This window comes from Pteronotus mesoamericanus, unplaced genomic scaffold (genome assembly GCF_021234165.1).
Source record: "Pteronotus mesoamericanus isolate MK-2021 breed Mesoamerican mustached bat unplaced genomic scaffold, CSHL_Meso_final contig_101, whole genome shotgun sequence".
Classification (NCBI taxonomy): Eukaryota; Metazoa; Chordata; class Mammalia; order Chiroptera; family Mormoopidae; genus Pteronotus; species Pteronotus mesoamericanus.
The window spans coordinates 26595597-26616728 of record NW_026555001.1 but is presented as its reverse complement, the minus strand read 5'-3'; the positions used below and the strand labels follow the sequence as shown (position 1 = coordinate 26616728).

Here is a 21132-nt window from a genome sequence, read left to right as displayed (position 1 = left end):
TATGGGGATGATGGAAGGGCGAATCACTGTCCGAGAACTTGGGGAAGGCTTTAGGTGGCGCGCTGCCTCTCCGGCCCGGCCGGCCGGCCAGCTGTCCACTTGTGAGTTTTACTGAAACGCCACCATGCCCAGTTAGCTGTTCGCGTATTGGCCGGCTGCCTCTGCAGGTTTACTGTGGGGTTCAGTAGTCGTGTGTGGCCCTTTTCAGAAGAAGCTAGCCGGCTCCTGGCCCGGACGCGTATGGGAAAGATGTGTCCCGTGCCGGCACTGCTTGCTCCCAGCCGGATGGACTCACAACCCCCTCTGCAGTCCCCTCCTTTCTTAGGACATCTGTGTTACGCAGGCCTGCGCCCCGGGCACGAAGGGCTGTCCAGGTGTTGTCTCTGTCCTCAGGGGGGCGACATCACTCATGAGCCTGGCACGGTCGTGCCGAGAGCCGCCTCACACCCTGACCTGCACATGCGCCTCGCCCACAGACGTCACCCAAGACACAAACATAAACAGAGTGCAGTAGGTTTCGGTAGTCATTGTATTAGGAACCATGAGTTCCCGAGGATTTGCCTGGCCTCTTTAAATAGCAGGATCGAGCATTTCCTTTAATAGATGTTTTTCCACTGATTCAATGAATATTTTTATTTCACTACTGTGAAATAGGGCTGTGACTCTGTAAAACAAAAAAAGTATTAAAAAATCTGATGGGACACACATAAATACATGTAAGACTACCTGAACTCTTAAAGAAAGGAAGCCATGTATTGGGACTTGTAGCCGTCATCCCTGAGTTCTGGAGCCACAGGACCCAGGAATCACGGGGAGGGCGCCTCCTCTCCGACGGCTCCGCGGCCGTGCTCGGCCCTCACTGGTTTCTGTTTCGAACAGAGACCCGGCGGTGGGAAGCAAGGGGGTGCTGGGCCCTAGGCTGGATTACCGTGTGCCTTCTGTAAAGGGAGTGTGGCTTCGGGTCAAAGGCTCCCTGGAACTGTTGAGGGTAAACCCAGGTCTCCTAGGCAGCTGTTTTTGCGTTAGGAATTGAGGCACGTGATTTAGGATGACAGAGAAAAGTTTCAATTTCCCCTTGGTTGTAAGATGAAAAATACAGCGCTTTGGTTACACTGCGTGCTCAGTTGTTTACGTGGACTGCCGTCTTCCTGTCTGCCTGCTTGTTTGCCTTTCTGTTTTTCTTTCACTTCTTCCGTAGACTTTTTAATTCAAATCCAGGAATTGTGTATGAAGTGCTCTTTGAAAATCGATGGTGAAAGCACTAAGTTTCAATAATGGATCTGAAATTCATGTGTGCTGCTTTTTGCCTGTATATCTAGATTTAGGTCTCTAAAAATTGAATTAATTTGCTTACTTTAAAAAAATGAGTTAAATGGGAAGGAAAATCGTAGCAGCAAGACAGGGCCACCCGGTGTCGGGCCCCGTGCGCAGCCCCGAGAAGGGCGCCCGGCAGAGAACCTGGGCCGCCCACTGAGCGTTTCCGGTCTGGTCAGGGAAGTACAGACTTGTTCGCATAAAAATGGCAGACCACGTTGAGTGCTAAAGGAAAGCCATGTGATTAGGAAACAAAGTCGATTCGGGAAAGAAAGGGAAGCAGTGTGTAAAGGCGGAGGTCCTGGATATGAATGCCAGTCCTGTGCTTTCTACCTTGGGGACAATTTTTAAAAAACGTCTCCACTTTACCCTGACTGATGTGGCTCAGTGGGTAAGACAACATCCTGCAAAAAAGCTAAAGGGTCACCAGTTCGATTCCTGGTTAGGGCACATGCCTGGGTAGGGTTGTCTGCAAGGGGCAACCGATCGATGTTTCTCTCATGTATCAGTGTTTTTCTCCCTCTCCTTTTCCGTCTCTTCTCCTCTCTAGAAATAAATGAAGTCTTTTTTTAAAAAATCGATTTGTCTTGCCTTGTAACAGAACGGATATCGTTGCCTCTCAGGGTCACGGTGATGTGGGATGAGACCCCGGGGGTGATGTGCCAGCACAGGCCCTGCCACATCAGGGGCTCGGTGAGCGAGGTCACTGCTGTTGGCCCCGTGGCTCCAGTCTGGGGTGATGGGGACATTCTGCGGTGGAGACCGGGCTGGAACCAGAGAGGTTGGGCTGTACCACACATTCGAAAGGTGTCCAGGAATGGGGAGTAGATTAGATTGGTCTCAGTGGAGAGCTGAAGGGGTGAGATGAGCAATGAATTTTCAATCTGCTGGTTTGGACAAGTTCTCAACCTTCTAGGATGTTTTGGTCTTTTCCTACCTAGAAACAGTATATAGACTAGAGCAAGAATAAAAACTATTTCAGCCCTGGCTGGTGTGGCTCAGTGGATTGAGTGCTGCCTGGCAAACCAAAGGGCCACCAGTTCGATTCCCAGTCAGGGCACATGCCTGGGTTGCAGGCCAGGCCCCCAGTAGGGGGTGCTAGAGAGGCAAGCACACATGGATGTTTCTCCCCCCCTCTTCCTCCCTCCCTTCCCCTCTCTCTAAAAATAAATAAGTAAAATCTTTTTTAAAAAAACTATTTCAGCATTTTGCATACCTTCTACAGAGCATTCTTTGTCATTGTGGCTATAATTTTTTTTCTCCTTACCCTCTTCCCACTCCCTTCTCTTCTCGTACATTCTTGTAGGTTTCCCCCCTTTTCTAACTTAATTAAACTGATCCCTGTCCGGGCCTTGGTCCAGCCTCAGGTGCCCACTCTGCTGCGGTGGATCTGCCCCTGGTTGTGAGGGCCCAGGGTCTGCTGCACTGGGGACTGGAAGGAGCACAGCCTGAGGTCTCAGGGCTTTGAAACGTGCAACCTGTTTCAAAAGCTAATTCCAGTGATGGCCACTGTGTGGTGCTCATGCGTCAGAAATAAATTCTGAAACAAAAGAGTTGAGCCCTGACAGGTGTGGCTCGGTGGGGTGACGTCTGGCACAGGGCAAGGTCGCTGGTTTGCTTCCCAGCCAGGGCACGTGCCTGGGGTCGGGGCACGTGCAAGAGGCAACCTGTCGATGTTTCTCTCCCTTTCTGCCCCCTTTTCCCTCTCTGTAAGAGAAAATAAAATCTAAAAACAAACAAACCAAAAAAACAACTAAATCGTGGAAAGGGAGCTCAAAAACATTGTGACCATGTGTGGGGAGGTTACAATCCAGAATCACAAAAATGGGAGGGGAAGCGGCGCATGTTCATCTGCTGAGCAAAGATTTACCCGGGACTCTAAGTAACAGCCTCTAGTACGGCTTTAATAGTGTCATTCACTGATTTCCTGGATTCCAGGACACTCAGACATCCTTAGGCTGCCCGAAGCAGTGGTACGAGATCAATGCAGGCAGCTTCCCAGAGAGTTTAGACTAAGTTACAAAACAGCTGCACGGGACACCTATGCTGTTGGTTGACATTTAAAAGGGACACCAAGGGGGACAGCTTGCCCGCTGTGAGACGTTAAACAAACATTCCGGAAGCAAAAACAGATAGCGGCTCAGAGCTGCCATCTGCCTTTTCCTTCAAAGTCTGCCAGTGTAGTGACTGAAAGCAGTTTTAAAATGAGCCCTTGATTTTTGTAAAAGTTCTTTGAAATGGGAAGCTGCACTGTCATTGAGGACAAACGAGTGATTGCAGTGACATCGGTCTTTTTACAGGCCCAGCTCAGGTCTGACCATCAGAGCCTGTTGCTGACGGAACCTTCTCTTTGCAGGTTTTCATTTCTGTGAACTGCTTAAGCACAGACTTCTCTTCCCAGAAGGGCGTGAAGGGGCTGCCTCTGAACATTCAGATCGACACCTACAGTTACAACAACCGCAGCAACAAGCCCGTGCACCGGGCCTACTGCCAGATCAAGGTCTTCTGCGACAAGGTGAGGCTGTCGGCCCAGGTGGGGGTGCCCAGAACGAAGTGTGTGAGGTGGACCCTCCCGCACGGAAAAAAACAGTCTTTTTACTATTTAAGTTCAATAAGAATGTGCTGTGGTTAATATAAAATAGAAGCAAGGAGCATTATATAGGGAAGGGAAAAGGTCTTGTTTTAATGGAGAAAGGACACTTTGTTGGGCATGTCCGGCAGAGTCAGGGTGGGACGCTCAGGGCTCACCCCGGCTGCGCTCCGTCCTGGGCGGCCCCTCGGCTCGCGGGGTCGGTAGGCGGCGGCCGAAGGGCCGGGTCTTCCTGAGCTCTGTGTCCGAGGGCTCGCGGGCTGAGTCGCAGGGGCTGCCCTCGACCAGTGCTCCTGCCCTGGTCAGCCGGTGCCCTGAGGCCGGAGGCAGCAGAGAGTCTTCTCAAAGCAGCAGGGAGGCAGGAAGAGGGAGGGCAGGGCCACGAGAGGTCAGTGTTATTTCTCTGGTGTGACTCCTTGTTTGCTGGAAAAGAGACGATCGCTCCTGCTGGGTGCGGCGCTGGGGGCTCAGCTGGAATAAGTCCAGAACAGCTGGCAGGCCTGCGGTGGCTTGAGGACACAGACAGTGGTGTCCTCAGGACCTGCTGCGGCCGCGCAGATGAGGGAGGGGCCGCTGAACTAAGAGTGAAGACTTTGACCTTCCCATTCGAAAACCTTGGGATGGAGGGGCGGGGGTAGATGTGTGTGTATACATTTTATAACCATATATATAGCCAGTTCTTCTCTTTTCCTCCTGTTGAAAAAACCCTCTCTTTTCATTAGGCCTTGTCCAAGGAACTAGGTAGCTGGAAGGGTACTTGCCATCAGAGGCTGCCCTGAGCACGCAGAGCAGGCGCCGGCCCCGGGGGTGGCCCGAGGCCGCCCAGGCTCAGAGCGTCTTCAGACGCCCAGGCTCAGGAGCACTGATTGGGGTGCCTGCCTGAGAATGTGCCAGGTCGTGGTCCTTCTCTGTTGTTACAGTTAACATATTAGCACAAACTTAGTGGCTGAAAGCACACACATCTGCTGTCTGTGGTTCTGTAGGTCCGAAGCCTGACCCGGCTCTCCCTGGGCTAAATCCAGGTGTCAGACGGCTGCACTCCAGGGGGCTCCAGGGGAGGACGCGTCTCCTAGCCGCCCCTCCTCCTAGGGGCCGCCTGCCGTGGCCCCCTCGCCTTCTGAGCCCGCAGTGGCTGGTCAGCCTCACGCTGACTCGGCCCTGCACCCCACCTCTCCTCCCCGACCCTCCTGCTTTGACAGGCCCTGGGGACTGTGGTCGGGGTACGCAGCCTGTGTTCAGGTCAGCTGCCGAGCGCTCTTGCGCTCCTGAGCCGTGCACGCGGTCAGCCCCCGGCTCTGCAGGTGAGCACAGACCCGCCGTGGGCCGTCCATCTGTCCATCTGTCTGCCACGGGGGCCTTCAGAGCGGACGCATTCCACAGACAGCCAGTCCCGTCGCGCATGGAGCAGGCATTTCTCACCCTCGCTCAAGGTTCTTGCCTTTCTACCACATTCCTCTTTTTAGCCCAAAGGAAACCTAAAAAAAAAAAAAACTAGTGAGATATCCATGTTCTTTTTATAAAAATCTAGGGAGAAATAAGCTTTACCAGTTCCGTTAAATTTTTTTTCACGCCTGTTGTGACCTAAAAAAAAATTCCATTCTATTTAATAATTTTTCTCGACATTATTTAGAATTCATAAGTAAGTTCATTTTTTTAATGGTAGGTAGAAGATTTCTGTTTCTGTGAGAACCTTGTTAACCTCAGTTGGCTCACAGAGGCTTGCTCTGTGCCCCCCGCAGGCCCCGCGGCAAGACCACATGCTGCATCGCAGGCGCTCGCGGGGCGGGGGCAGCACCTGCTCTGAGACCTCTCCCAGGTCCCGTGTCATCTCGCAGAGCAGGGTCTCCAGTTACCTGAGGTGAAGGACCATGGCTTTCACAGCTAATCTCATGAACTTGCATGGCCGTAAAATACAATAAAAGTGCAAGTGAATTGCTGAAAAAAATGAAACACCCAAAAAAGATGTACAAGCTACAAGCCCCAGTTTTTACTAACTGATTCAACAGACCTAAAATTATGCGGCCTAATTGCTTTCCAAATGCGTTCCCAATGTCTGATGCATTTTGCCTCAGACCGTCACAGTCCATGGCCTGGTAGCGGCCCAGGGGTCACACGCTGAGCATCGCCGTGCGGAGTGGCAGGCAGCACGAGTGGGCACCACAGCTTCCATGCTGGGCTGCGCGTGCTGCCCAGGAGCCGTGAGGAGGAAGCGCAGGGCTGGTCCGTGCTCCTGGGCCATTTTGGTTTTAATGTCAAGACTTTCAAAGAGGCTTCTGTACGGGTTGCTGACTTAGAAACTGAAACACAGCAAAGTTGATGAGTTGCCCAAAGTTATTTTATTAATCAAGGTTATCTTATTAACTACATATTTCGTGAAGCAGAGGGCTTTTCTGCAAGGGTGCCAAGCTGCGAGTGCTTTGGGACAACACAGAACCCCACCTTCCGGTGCTGCCGCCTGCCTGTGTGTGTTCAGCGGTCACCTCTAAGAGGACATCTTGGTCAGGGCCTTGGATGGCATCTGTGATGTGCAGGCCAGGGTCAGTTCCTAGTCTCCCTGACTCAGGGGTCAGCTCTGCGTGGCAGTGAAAAGCAACCACCCAAAGTGCTTAGACCTTCCCGCCACGTGCAGCCCCCCGGGACCGCACCCCCCACCCCCTGGTCCTGCGCAGCTGGTTCTGGCCCCCATCTGCCCTTGTGGTTGGTGGTTGCTTCTCTTCCAGGTTCATCTGCTGCTGCTGCCACCTCTGTGTGGACTCTCCCACCTGCCTCCTCGATTCTCTCCTTTCTGAGATTTGATCCACCTGTTATTTGGTGCCTGTCAATTCACTTCTCTCTGCTGGCTCTTAAAACTCTCACATATTACGAATGTGGTCTACAGCCACAGGAAGGAACTAGAAATAAGACGTCTCCTGGTGTCCTTCAGAGGTATTTATACTGTTTTTTTTCTCCCAAGAAGTGTTATCAGTACTTTACTATGAGTTACTTAACTAGTTTGACAAGTAGAATTTCGTCTTACTTCAGAAACAACAGCAACTTAGCATTTTTTCAGAGAAAACGGGGACAGGAATTAGGTCGTGAACCGGTGGAAATTCGGCAGCTCCTCTTTGAGTTTGTCTGTGTCCCTGGTCTGTCCCAGCAGAGACGACATTCAGTGACTCTGTCTCCTGCCGGTCACCTTCTTCTTTAGCAGAGGCGCATTTTCTGGCGCTGCAGCTGGGAGCAACCGTTACAGGCTAACTTCGGGGACATGGCCTGATGGGGGGGTCCCAGGGTCAGTGCCTACTGTTGACTGAGAGAGAGTGCCAACAGCCCGTAGTTCCCCGTAATGTCACGGGCATTTGGTGGCACTTCCTGCAGCGTCCACCTCCTGGCTGAGAGCCCTGGCGGCCTCTGTCAGAGAAGCCTGTTGCACTTCCAGTTTTGAGAGCCCTTGCTCCTGGGCGGCACCTTCTAGTTGACCGCGTCTCCCTCCGCGGCTCCATCTCCTCGCTGACGTGGTTCGTGGGGAGAAACCCGCCGCCGCCGTTGGCTTTGTTCGTCTGTTTACCAGGCCTTCTTTCCTGTTTTTAAGATTTCCTCTTTCTTCTGGTGTGGAGCACTTTGACGTGTCTAGGTTTTCTTGTGCTTAGAGTTAATTGATCTTATTGGATGTGTGGCTTTATAGTTTTCAAATCTGGAAAAATTTCAGCCATTGTTTCTTCAAATCTGTCCCGCTTTGCTCCGCCTTAGGGAAAGCCAGTCAGAGTGCGCGCGGCTCAGAGTGGGCCCGGCGCCCTGCGGCGCTTCCTGGCTGTTGGGTTCCTGCTTCTCTCTGCTCGTTTCAGACCGTCCCCACGTTGCGGCCGCAGGTTCAGCAGTCCTTCCTTCTGTCCAGCCCGTTGTTAGCTCACTGTGTGTGTGTGTGTGTGTGTTTTTCATCTCAAACGTGATAGTCCTTACCTCGGGAAGACCAGCTCGGACCCCTTTGGTACCTGTCAGTCTCATCTTGGGCACGCTCAGTTCTTTCACAAGGGGGCGGGCTCATGGGCTGCAGCCGAGAGCAGCGTGGTTGTGTCTGTGTGCGGCTGGTGCATCAGGGGCGTCCTCCTCACTGCCCGCTGCCCTGCTGCCCTGCCTGCCTGGCAGTCTTCCCTGATTCCGGCTGTTGCGAGTTTGACCTTGTTGGTGCGGGATAATGTTGTCATCCTCAGAACCTTCTGGGACTTTGTCCTGAGACCACGTGACATTTGGAAACAGGGTTACTTTTCCAGGCCTCATGGAAAGGGCGGGTCAGGAGCTGTGCTCACTGCCAGGCCCATTATTGTCCACGGCGGAGGTGAGGCCTCCTGACCCCTCTGCCACGGCCCTGGGAACAGCATGTTTCTCCAGTCCTGTCGGTGGGAGCGGGCACTGCCCTACCCTGCATGGGTGTGGGCTCCGTTCTCTGGTCTTTGCAGGCGTCTTTCCCCAGCGGCATGCGTGCCCTCCCACTCACGGACTGTCAGCGCTCTGCTGAGTCCTCGGAGGTCTGCCTCTTCTGACTCCTCCCACTTGCTGCCTGGGCCTGCCGCCTGGGCGTCTCTGAACTTGGAGCCCTATCTGCTGACCAGGGAACCTGGTTCGAGACCACCAGGCGTCGCCCCCGTGCCGCGGCCTAAGAGACGGACGGTGCCCCCGGTGCCCCTGGAGGCCCACCTCTCTGCCCCTTCTTCTCGGGGGCTGCCGCTCATTGCCTGGGGGCCAGGGCCTCAAAATCCTTGTGCTGCACTTTGTGGGGGTTTGTGCTCTAGTCGTTTCTGGGTGGCGGGTAAGTTGGGTCTGTGCGACTCCGTCTTGGGTGGAAGCAGAAGTTCCTCACAGTTCTGTAGGTTTGTGACTGATCACCAAGGGGGAGTGTGGCCTGCCTTGTCAGGCCGCCTTCCGGGTGGGGCTGAGGCAGAGGGACAGCAGGCCAGTGCCGCACCGCAGTGGCCAGGCAAACAGGGAGGCGCCCGCATTTCCATGTCCGGGAGGTAACGCCTGTGTCAGTGTTAATGGCAGTTTTCATGAGCAGGTGTCAGTACCGTGACACCTCCTCAAAGAGGCAAAAGTGGTTCTGTGTGCTGTGGTCCAGGGTCGTGTGATTGTGTCATAGTGCCGGCATCACGGGGTGCTCTCTGTTGCCTCTCTTTGATGTCAGGGGATTTATCTACAGAAGAACAAGCCACTGGTTCCTGCTTAGCTGGGCGCCAGTGTCAAGAAGTCTGGGCCATCCAGAAACGTGCCAAGAGGCCACGCAAGATGACTGAGTCACGTTTACGTTTTTGTTGCTCTTGCCTGATTCCGGGTCATGTTTACTACTGAGCTGAGTCTTTTCGTCCTGTGGGTCACTGGGGTGGCAGGGTCCCTCTGCACAGATGGCACGGGGTCCACTCTGCAGCACAGGGCCTGCTTCTCTTCTGAGCACTCCCGTGGTCTCCCAGTTTAGCCTCGGCTCGGGAGGTGCAGCGCGTCACACTTGTCACTTCGTTGACCCCAAGTCCGGGGAGAGAACCCCGGCCTGCGGCGATGACGGTGCCCACGTAGGAAAGTACACTCGGTCGGGGCGATGGATCTTCTTTCCCCTTCTGTCACTGAACAGAGAAACAGTCTGACGCGTGTCTTTGAGGGCGGTGCGGGGGGAGCCCCGCAGACCTTCTCAGCTGCCAGCATAGCCCGGCCACATCTGCCACCGCAGGTTCCCTGCTTTGTCATTTCCCCATGATGTCATAGCGTGAGGAATAGTTTTAGGAACAGGCTTTTTAGAAGAAACTGCTGTGGTAAGTCCATGAATGTGGTATGTCATGGATCCATCTCTGCAGAGGAGATGCCCCCTGACCCCCCATCGCTCAGGGTAAGAGCTACGTATTTTGACGAGGATCAGATGAACAGAATCATGTTTTGTCTTGTCTGGTTTTGACCTACAGGGAGCTGAGCGGAAAATCAGGGATGAAGAACGAAAACAAAGCAAAAGAAAAGGCAAGTGCACTGACCCCAGCTCCCAGTTGAACGCCTGTAAGTAGACCTCTCTCCCCACGCCATTTTGGACCCTGTCCCCTCAGAATGGCGGCCGGCAGTCTCCTGCGGGAGATAGAGTAGAGGCCGGTTTCTGCTGAGGCGTAACGGCCGCGCCGCTTCCTTTACCAGAGTCAGAGACAGACAGGTGGCTGCACCAAGCCGTGCTCCGGGGAGTCCTGGAGGGTTCTTGAGTTTTCCCAGAGTTCGGGCTATTTTGGCTGTTAGTTCTAGCTGAGGTTGCTGCTTGCAGTCCTGAAAAACAGTACATGTTCCTCCTGAGGAGCTGATGATAAAACTGGGTAATGATAATATCATTACCTAGATTTTTAAGAATAACAACGCCCTTGAGAATTCAGGATGTCTTAATTCCCAGTCAGTAGTTTTCTTACGGATCGTATTCTGACATTTGCAGAATCTCTGTTTGGGCATTTCACTAGGAAAGCTTGCTTTCTTTTTTTATGTGACAAGTATTCATAGTCACAAAGCTAGACTCTGAGCTAGAAGGAAAAGTGGGGCTCTGCCTCGGCACCTCGTGGGCAGCACGTGGGCCACTGGCAGCTGTCCTCCCAGCGCTCTGCGGGCTCCGCAGGCGTTCGTGTGCCCCCGCAGTGTGTGAGCCAGGGTCTCCAGGCCTCGCTCCTGGGAGGGCGGAGAGCGGCTGGCCCACCGAGCAGGCTCACCCTGGGCACCGCAGGGCCAGACAGTGGGGGAGGGCGGATGCTGCGATTTCCTGAATTGACACGGACCGGGGCGCCAACTCTTAGCCTCACCGGAAGTTGGGTCTGAGGTTGGAGGTACAAGGGTGGGGTGTATGTCCCCAAGTAGAAGAGGGCATTGCTGTTAGAATGTCAGGTATTTAACGAGCCCCGGCTGGTGCGGCTCAGCGGATTGAGTGTCGGCCTGCAAACCAAAGGGTCGCCGGTTCAATTCCTGGTCAGGGCACAGGCCTGGGTTGCAGGCCAGGTTCCCAGTAGGGGGCGCGAGAGAGGTGACCACATAGTGACGCTTCTCTCCCTCTTTCTCCCTCCCTTTCCCTCTCTCTGAAAATAAGTAAATAAAATCTCTAAAAAATTTTTTTAAATTATTTAATGAGGCTAGCTAAGGTGAAGTCACTTCTAAGTTACGTCTACATGGTTATTGTGTTTTATCCTTTCGGACACAAACTAAATATGCTTTGCCCGTGTTCCAGATCATATGTGCGTTTAAAAAGAACTTTCTTTCCTCTGATTGTGATAGGATGTTCCGTGGGTTTTAGGGTAGTAAATACAAAAAACATGTTCCTTCATGTGATTTTCCTTAGTTCAGGGAACGTGCCTTGCATCTCCTAGTGGCACAGTTTTAACTTGTCATCGTTGGGGAACATGCTGTCACCTGCGTCCACAGGCTGCTTGCTGACTGTGGTGTCCTCGTTGTTTTCCCAGTTTCTGATGTCAAAGTGCCGCTGCTTCCCTCTCACAAGCGAATGGACATCACGGTCTTCAAGCCCTCCGTCGACCTCGACACCCAGCCTGTCCTCTTCATTCCCGACGTGCACTTCGCCAACCTTCAGCGGGGCCCTCACGTACGTAGCGGGGGTCCGAGGCGGCTGCGCGGGAGGGCGCTTCCAGAAGGAAAGGCTTTGGTAAACGGAAGCCAGGGTCTAGGGAGCTGTGAGCAGCGTCAGGCGTCGGCTCTTTGGACTGTCGGTTGGGGTGACGCGAGGTCCTTGCCGTCAGTACAGGGTGTGTAGGCAGCACTGACTCAGAATCGCAGTGCCAAACCCCTCAACTAAATCCTGTTTGTATTTATTTATTTACACTTTAGCTCATTTAAAAGAGACTAGAATAGTAGCACGGGTCGGAGTACGCGGGATCTGGCAGCCCGTGGCGAGAAGAACGTGGTTTCTTCGGTCAAGGGGTTCTCGCCGTGCACGGCGAGCTGTGTCTCCACCGCTGAGGCAGCTGAGAGCAGTAGTCGGGCCCGGCGCGGGGGCGGGGCTCCGGGCGGGGGGCGGGGCGGGGCGGGGCTCCGGGCGGGGCGGGGCAGAGCAGCCGCGATTTCCGGCGGAGTTCGGCAGAGCCCTTCTGCACTGCAAAGACCGGTTAAGATATGTGCGAACTAATGGCTTTTAGAGTTTTCGCGGGAAGCCATTGCCAGTACTCTCAGTTCTAAAGAGCAGCTCTGGCAAATTTTTTCTACAAAGGGTCAGATAATAAATAGGTTAGGTTTTGGGGTCCTTCGGCCTCTGTCGTGACTTCTTCGCGCTGCCGTTGGTCAGCAGCAGAGCGGGCCTAACCGCCCGGCAGCGGGGGATGGGGCCGCGTGCCAGTGAACGCTCCGTTCACCCGGCCGGCTCCCGGCTCGGGGCCAGCCAGGCTCATCTGCCGGACCCCGAGTTAGCCAAGGTGTCTCTAAGAAGCCGGTGAGTGAAAACTAAGGCTGAAGGGTTTTGTGGTAGCTCGGTCAGGTTCGTTTCCATTTCAGGAAGAACTCGGTGGTGGTCTGAGCTCTTTTGTGCGTATACTTGAAAAGCAATCTCTGTTTTATTCTCAGGTCCTTTCTGTTGCCCCAGAAGAACTGGAGGGTGAAGGGTAAGATTTGTTTTGTTTTCTTTTAATAACTCTTTATTTTGAAGTAATCTCAAACTTACAGAACAATTGCAAGTTTAATGCAGAGAACTGAGTTCTTCCTGGGCCGTGGGACGCTGGGACCCGTCGTTGCTGCGTGCTTAGCATGTGTTCCCGGCAGCCGGGCGCTCCGCTGCCCCGCAGGCCCGGGCAGGACGCAGACGCTAAGGCGCCCGCCCCAGCCGGCCCTCACGCTCCACTCGCGCGGTGCCAGTTCGGTTCCGGCGCTGGATCAGGAAACATCCGGTCCAGACTCCCGCCGTGCATTTGGGTGTCATTTCTCCTTCGGCTCGGTCGACCCGGAGCAGCACCCCCTCCGTCAGCTCCCTGAGCTGCCCCTCTGGGGGTTCCCACGCAGCGGTTGAGGGGAAAGCCCCCCAGTTTGGGTCTGTCCGTTGCCCCCTCGCTGTCGGGTTAGGTCAGGCACCGTGGCAGGAGCGTCAGGCACAGCACGGCCTTCCCTGCATCCTGCCAGTTCACCCCGTTGCTACTGGTGTCCTCTCCGCTGTCTCAGTGAAGGTGGCTCACCAGCTTCTCTGCTTTCTCCTTTTGTAACAAGTGTTTGGGGGGAAGGCGCTTTGTAGCTTTGTAAATATCTCATACCTCATCAAACTTTCGATTTGCTCATTTATTTATTTATTTATTTCAGTATGGGCCTGTCGTTTCCAATTTTTTGTTCAATAAGTTGTAGTCCGATACTGTCATTGGCTCTGCACAAACTGTCCCAGAGGATCCCTTTGACAGGACCTGCGCTGCCCCGCCCGGCGCCGTACGGGGAGGCTGGGCTTTAGAACCCAGGTCGGCCCCCCAGGCCCCCTGCGCCCCGATGCCCATGCCGGCTGCTCTTCTGCCACTGCATGCCACGCTGAGGGTCCCCCCGCCACGTTGCCCACGGGGCCTTTGCCCTGCAAGCCAGGGCTCCGCTGCCTCTCCAACTCCTGTGCTCAGACGCGAGTCCTACACACACTTTCCGCGGAGGCTGGTGTGTTCTAGAAGCTGTGACAGACTGTTTGAAGACCCAGCCCCTATTCTTGAAGTGATGGCTCTGCTCAAAACCAAGCACTCGCTTCCGTCGTTTTCGGTCCCTTTACTGTTTCCTTGCTCACGCACACTAGTCCTCACGGCGTCAACACCCCGTGACTTCTGCCCAGACAGCCAGCCACGCGACCTTCTTGCTTTCCTTCAGTGTGCTCGTATCCGTCTTCCCCTTTTCACCTCCACTGAGGCCTGTATTTTAACCCTCCAGAGTCACGCACTGTCATTGTCCCCAAAGTCTCCTCCCTGGCTCTTCTGCCTGTCGGTCCTAGGGCCCCTCCGTTTATTACCATGCGCTTTGATTAGTGTTCTCATCTCCCAGACTCCCCAGCGCCCGCAGCACAAAACCAAAGGCTCCTTAGGGCTGAGCAGTCAAGGAATTTCCCAGGGAGCCCGCCCTGCCCTCCCAGCTCAGGCTCCCTGTGGGATGGTCGCTTCTGGCCGCCTGGCTTTGCATTTTCCTCCTCACGCTTTCTCCCTTTTTGGACACGCCCCCCCCCCTACTTTGTTGGCACCTTTACATATATTCTAAATTCTACCTCTTCCATAAAATTTGTCCTGCAAAGGAACTGTTTGTCCTGGGAAGGCAGCTTGGCCCAGTGTCTGAGCCAGGGAGGGAGTCTGGCGCACTGCCCAGGGGGGCCCCGCCCTGCCATCGAGTAGCAGCGGCCCTGGTCCAGCCGCATCTTTCTCTGGGCCTCCAATTTGCATCCACAGAGTAAGGAAGCTGCGGCAGCTACAGCATGAAAGCCATGTTAAGTCTAAAACTCAGGGGCACACCGAGTCTCTCTTTGTTTCTCTGAGTGCCCCTAGTTGAAGTGCCTGGTTGTGCCTTTGTTCCTGCAGATCGAACTTGAAAAGGGGGCCCTTTGGGTCAGAAGACGACTTTGTGATCCCGCCTCCTGCTAAGCTAGCCCGCGTCGAAGAACCGAAGAGAGGTGCGTTGGCTTGACTTCCTAGAGGGGGCTTTAAATTGGAAGCATGTCCTGCATCTGTCAGAAGCATAGATGGCTCCAACTGGCCTTACCAGTTTGACTTCTTGAGGGTTGTTCCATTGGACCAGCTCCTGGCTTGAGCTTGAACATACAGCGGAGGTCAGAGAAGCTGAAAGCTGTGTTCCTCTGGACAGATGTTAGATGGGTGCAGGCTTGCTGTCTTGGGTGTGGGTGCCCCTTTTATTCTGCCTGATGCCCAGGGTCTGTTGCGTCATTTTGTTCCTGTGAATGAACTGCGTCCTCTTCTTCTTTCTCCCCCCTCCTCCCGACGGGATCAGTGCTGCTGTATGTGCGGAAGGAGTCAGAAGAGGTCTTCGATGCCCTGATGCTCAAGACCCCGTCTCTGAAGGGCCTGATGGAAGCTGTAAGTCACGTGCTCTGTAATGCTCCTTAAAAACGGACCCTGCTGAGCGGGCTTCACAGACCCTCCGGGTGTCCCTGTTGCCCTGACGATGCCCCTTCTCTCTGCGCCTGCAGCACAGCCTGCGCCACGCCCACCTCACGGTCCCGGTGTTTGCGAGCCGACTCCACGCGGCCTCACGCAGCCGTGCGCTGCAAGCTCGATGGCGGGCAGCCGTCGCTCAGTGGTGTCGGCTCTCCCGCGGCCCCTCCCCTCCCCTGCGATGGCGCTGGATTCCTGGCCCTGTGTCTGCTGACACCCGTCCCTCATTTCCCAGAAGAACCGTGCAAACTCTCGATTATGGGGTGAGGAGAGAGTGGAAAAGGTCGAGACTCGGTGTACAAGTGTAACTTCTCAGTGCAGGGAGGTCTCACCACTGTCCTTGCGTTTCTTGGGGCTCTGATTCACCAACATATACTGAGTACTGCTATCCAGCAGGACAGAAAAGAAGCGGACAGGTTTGTAGGCTGCGAGCTTGGACTCGGCCTGAACGTCTGTTTTTGCTCGATTGGAGGCAACCTAGCAGCCAGCCCCCTGGCCGGTGCTCAGCGCTGCCTCCGGGAGGCAGTGACCCCATGTCAGGATGCTCGGCACAGGAGCTCCAAGTAAAGCCTCCAGGTGGCACCAGCTGCTTGTCCTTCAAAGAGAGCCTCTGTGCCAGGAAGGAAAGGCTCCCACGATGACACCGTACCGGTGTCGCACTGTGTGGGCCACTCGCAGACCATGAAACAGGTGCAGAGGCTGAGCAGGGCGGGGGGCCACACTCCAGCGGCTGCAACCACGGTTGGCAGAGCCTCACGACCCTGCGCGAGTGCTCGCTGCTCCTGGAGGCTCTGGGTGACCTGGCAGAGGCGCAGCTCCTCCTAAGGGTGGTGTCCGGGATTCGGCTGCTGCTTCCGGGCTGCAAGACTCTGAAGTGCTCCGTCCTCCCCATAACTCCACAGCTGAGATGCACAGCCGCACGGGGCTGGGCACACGGCAACCCTGACGTCCCCCGGCAGGGTGTGTGCGGAGGTCTCACTTTGCTGGTGAGGGAGCCTGTGGTCAGAGGGGCCGATGCACACTGACTGACCCCAGAGCAAGGCCCTCGTGCACAGGCAGGAACACCTGTGACTCCACGGATCTGTGTCACTATGCGTCTGTCAAAGCCTATGGAATTGTTCCACGCCCTGCGAACCCAATGAGAATGGCAGGCTTTAACTCATAACATGGTAGCAGCACGGCTCACCCCGCAGATAACAAGTGCACTGCCTGGGACAGGGGTGGGGGTGTTGATAAATGTCGGGGGCTTGGGGGGCTGGTGATAGGCAACTCTGTACTTCCTGCTCAGGTTTTCTATAAACTTAAAACTGCTCTGGGGCCCTCCCCGGTGTGGGTCAGTGGGTTGGGTGTCATCCCATTCCTAGTCAGGGCACATGCCTGGGGTGCAGGTCTGGTCCCAGGCGGCATGTATGGGAGGCAAACGGATCGAAGTTTCTCTCTCTCTCTTGCCCACTCCCAGTCTCTCTTCTCCCCAACGCCCCTTCCTCTGCCTCTGAAATAAAAAACTAAGTTTTGAAAAAACTGTTCTAGGAAATATTGTTTGAAAGCAGTGAGTACATAATAATTTGTGGACCCCTGTAAACTCAGGGGAAACAAAGCCCCTGATTCCAGCGCAGGCCAAAGGCAGCCGGCACCCTCCCCAGGGTGTGGGCGGGGTCTCGTACACATCTCTGCACGTGCACTCGGAGAAACAACGTTGCATGACTGTCCCACTATATTAATATATTTGTACGTTAAAGTCATTAAAATGTCATTTCTTAATTATTTTTCATTACTCTTCTAGATCGCTGACAAATACGATGTTCCCCATGACAAGATCGGGAAAATATTCAAGAAATGTAAAAAAGGGTGAGTTTGGACTGCATGCCTGGTGCCTGAGCGAGGTTAACGTTACCGACCTCAGCGCCGTTCCCGTGCGTCTGCCCCGTCCAGAGTCAGACGTGAAGGCGGGGACGTGTTCTCTCCTAAGTCACCCCCTGGCATCCATCCCCCTGCTCAGACGTCCTCGCGGTTTCCTCTCAAGTGAAGTTTGTGTTCGCTCTTCTCATGCTTGGCAGCCGTGACATGGCTCCGAGCCCCAGAGCCCCCTGTGGAATGTGCCCCCTGCCAGCCAGCGCTGCCCCGCAGGGGTCGGGCGCGGGGCCTGGGCTCCCCGCATCGCCCTGTGAGGTGGGCGTCGCTGGCAGGGTTCACAGAGGAGGCCGAGGAGGGCCAGAGCCCGAGACGTGCCCGAGACCAGACCAGATCGGTGCCGAGGCCCCGGTCCGGGCCACGTCCCGAGCAGACACAGAGCCGCGGCTCCTGCCGCTCCGCTCTCCTGCCCAGGTTGTGTTCCCAGCCCGGGACAGTGCTTCCTTGTCCAGAAATTAGTATTTTTTGTTCTGTTCAAGTGTCTGCTGTTCGCATGGGTAAGCAGGGTGTGGTATAAAAATATTTTTTGTTTAACTGTAAAGCAGGTCCAAATTGGAATTTTGTAGGTGGGCCCCATGGGAAGGGCTGGACTCAGTGGTGACTGGATTAAACTTGGGGATAACTCCCCCGGGCAGTCGTTTGTCGGGAGCTGGGGCTTCAGGTCCCGCAGGTTAACTTCGCGGATAGGCTTTCTGAGGCTGGGCCAGGGAAGGACTGTGTCTGTGGCCTTCCTGCGTTCATCACAGGAGCCACTGCCGACTGAGGGACAAGGCCACGCTGCCGTGGGACAGGAGGCACGTGGGCATGTGCTGTTGAGCGCGTGCCCTGCACTGTTACGGGTGCTCCCCTGAGCCCTCCTTAGGTCCTCGCAGCAGTCCTGCGGGCCAGGCACTGCCGTCATCCCCGGGTCAGAGCTGGCGGGTTGAGGCTGAGGGAGCTTGGGTAGCTTGCCTCACGCATCACAGCGGGTGCGTAACAGAGCCCCCGAAACCTGGGCCGCCCCCGGGTGAGCGGGACTGAGTGCGCCCGTCTGGCCTCCCCTTCCAGGATCCTGGTGAACATGGACGACAACATTGTGAAGCACTACTCCAACGAAGACACCTTCCAGCTGCAGATGGAAGAGGTGGGGGGGTCCTACAGGCTCACCCTCACAGAGATCTGAGGGCGTCCTGGCCCCAGGTCCCCACAAGTTCAATGAAGGTGTCACAGAAGTCCTGTTGCTTGCCGAGCCGTCGGGGCGCTGGCCAGCTGCCTTCCAAACTCACGAGCGCCAGCGGAAGGGACTCCTTTCTGCTGGGAGCTGCGCTGCACTGGGCTCAGGGGCGGCGTTGACGGCCGTGTGGGCGGCTTTTAGGTGACAGGACTCCACGGACTATTGTTGTTTGAATTTTCTGATATAAATGCTTAGGGCTAAAAGTGAAAACCTTGTTCCAACACTAATGGACTCTCTGGGAACCTTTAGGAGATCTGCTGTGTTATTTATAAAAATATTTTTTTATTTCACATTATGTTCAACATTATTTTGTGGTAGTTTCAGGCGTGTAGCACAGCGGACCGCCCCCTTGTCTCATGGCGGGGCCTGCTCGCTAGTGCGAGCCACAAAGGTGTCGGGCACAGCTTTCAGCCTGAACTCCTGCCTCGGGTTAGTGGGAGCGGCGTCCCGGGGAGTCGGGACCCACCCTTTCTCCCTCAGCCTCTCTTCACCCCACCAGACGTTTACCCAAATAGAGCATGTTACTACTGAGTCGTCTTCTGCTACTTCCTTGAACTCATTGACTGCCTTTCTCATGAAGAACTTCAGTGGGTCACAGTGTGAATCGGTTAAGCTAATGCCATGTTGTGTATAAGTGCAATACATTGTTGAAGGCCGGTCTCTGTAAATGTGTACATACTGTCTCATGGAAATAGGTAATATATAAATACGGCGTCTGTGTGCGTGCGGTGAAGAGACACAGTGAGAGCTAACTACCTGAAAGAATTCACCGAGAGAGAAGGTTATTTCTGGTAACGTATACGAAGCAGTATGTGCTCAGTGGAACCCACAAAAATCCTCTCTCTGTGGTTTCCCACACGCAGCAATCACTCCGTAGCATAACAAAACCTTCTCAAATGACACATTCTGTTTACTTTCAAGAATGTTGTTTTTTGGATTTCTGCACTGTTTAACAAATGAAGTAAAGGGAAAACACGACCTCAGGTCACGTGCGCTGTGCGTGCGAACATCAGCCATGTGCGCCTGAAGCCGTGAGCAGGCAGCAGTTGACTGCGGCGCGGAGTGTGCGTGCTGCACAGCCAGCAACGCCACACAGAGCGGGGTGCTCCCGCTCCTCCTGCCCATGCTCCCGCTGGGCCGGCGTCCGAGCCTCCACGCTTGGACGGCCGCATGTGCTGTGGCTGCAGGAAGCCCGTGAAGTTACAAGACAGTGTCACCATGGCAGGGGAACATTCTGTGCCCATTTAAACATAAAAATACTAAGAAGTCTAATTTTATAACAAAATCACGGGTATCTTTCTTTAGGTTCAGGGAGCTTGTTTATATAAGTAGGATTGATAGTTACATTCTTACGTTAAAATATTCTAATGAAGTATGTGAACTAAATTGCTGGTTTTCTAAGATAAGATATCATGGGATACGGGTCATATAACTATTTTCTATTTTGTTTTATGAAATTGATTTTGTTTTTATCGTTTTTAATTGTATCTTTGAAGATGTATTTTAAACCAAAGGGATTAAATTTTATATGTCTATTTCATAACATGTCATTTCCTGTTACTCAGTTTGAGTGTGTCCTTTTATCTGCTAGGTGAGCAGATTTTGAGATCAGCTGGTGGGGTGGCGAGGGCCGCCTCAGCGGCTTCCCCGTGCTCCCCACACGCGCCTCCGGCCCGCGCCTCCGGCTTCGCTTTCCCTTGCAGGTGTCTGAAGTACTCCCGGTAGCTGTTCGGTTAGGGAGCCCTAAATAATTTTTAGCTGTTACAAAAGTTTAACCACTAAAGCTGCAGATGAATGCTTTTAGACCTAAAATCTTAGTGTTCATAGTTTTTAAAAGCATAACACAATGTTCAGATTCAAAATCTACCAATGATGTTTCGTTTCATCAGAATTTCTAAATCAAACAGCTGTTGTGAGCACATTCAGGTAATGAGACCTTAACTGTGATACATACTAAAACATATTGGGTTGGCCAAAAAGTCCATTTAGTTCTTCCTGTAAAAAGACATTTTTCATTGTCACCAATAACTGTATTGATCTGGATATTTTTACTATGTCGGCGATCTCCCGCTTTTGGCCTCTGGTGGGGAGAGGCCGGGGGTGCTGCTCAACATCTTCCCATGCATGAGACAGCCCGCAGCCAAGGGTTATTTGGCCAAAATGTCAATAGTACCCAGAAACTTCGCAGCCCACTTTTGACATGTTTGGTCACAGCACCCTCTCCGTACATGGCCCAGATCATTTTTTGTGTTTCAGTTGCTTTCTTACCTTTCTTGAAATAATAAAGCATAATAACGGAAAATGTTGTATATCTTCTTCCATCATCGATATTAAAATGGCCACACAAAAATTCACCAGTAGTTTTTTTCAATGCACGCTGATATGACAGCTGTCACAATACACACTAACAAAATTATCTTGAAGTTAAAGACAACTAAGCACTATTGGAGCCACTGTGCCGAAAAAAACTAAATGAACTTTCTGGCCAACCCATTATTTCTAACACACAATCAAATCAATGAAATAAGCTCCGTGGTAGATTTCCCACGATAGCTGTGCATATTTCACTCCAATCCTTGGGCCACAAGTCAAGACTCTGGGGGCGGATCCACCCCTGGCCGCCCAGCGGCCCCCTCCTCAGGCCTGCCTGGGCTCTGCCATTGCCAAGGCTGCAAGGAGCTCTTGCGGTTCCCTCCGACCTGCTGCCCCTCCGTGTCCTGCTGCATTTCTTTCTCTGTTTGTCAGTGAGCTCTTCATTTCTGCCTCAACACTTGGCTTGCCCCTGGGGCGAGGGGCTCCCACGGTCTCCCCAGCGGCTGACCCCAGGTCCCCGCTCCTAGCACGCAGCGCTCCAGGTGTGACCAAAGCCCTGCCTGCCCTCCCTGTGCCTCTCCTCTCCCTGGACCTCTGGCGCCCAGCATGTCGCCAGCAGAGAGGTTGGGCGGAAGCGAGAAGTCCAGAGATGAGTCAGGCGGGACCTAGACCCTTCGACTGTGGAGTAGGAGCCGTCC

General features: G+C 54.0%; 1 protein-coding gene across 1 annotated transcript in view; it reads left to right on the top strand.

Annotated features, from left to right (window-relative positions):
* GRHL1 (grainyhead like transcription factor 1) overlaps window positions 1-18173 on the top strand; it is a 44374-nt gene extending 26201 nt beyond the window's left edge. The window contains exons 9-16 of the mRNA XM_054566818.1: window positions 3671-3829; window positions 9829-9916; window positions 11341-11480; window positions 12452-12489; window positions 14407-14498; window positions 14834-14919; window positions 16781-16845; window positions 17956-18173. Of these exons, the coding sequence (XP_054422793.1) occupies window positions 3671-3829; window positions 9829-9916; window positions 11341-11480; window positions 12452-12489; window positions 14407-14498; window positions 14834-14919; window positions 16781-16845; window positions 17956-18070 (783 nt within the window). The 3' untranslated portion in view covers window positions 18071-18173. The remainder of the gene's footprint in view (window positions 1-3670; window positions 3830-9828; window positions 9917-11340; window positions 11481-12451; window positions 12490-14406; window positions 14499-14833; window positions 14920-16780; window positions 16846-17955) is intronic.
* Window positions 18174-21132: the final 2959 nt, after the last annotated feature.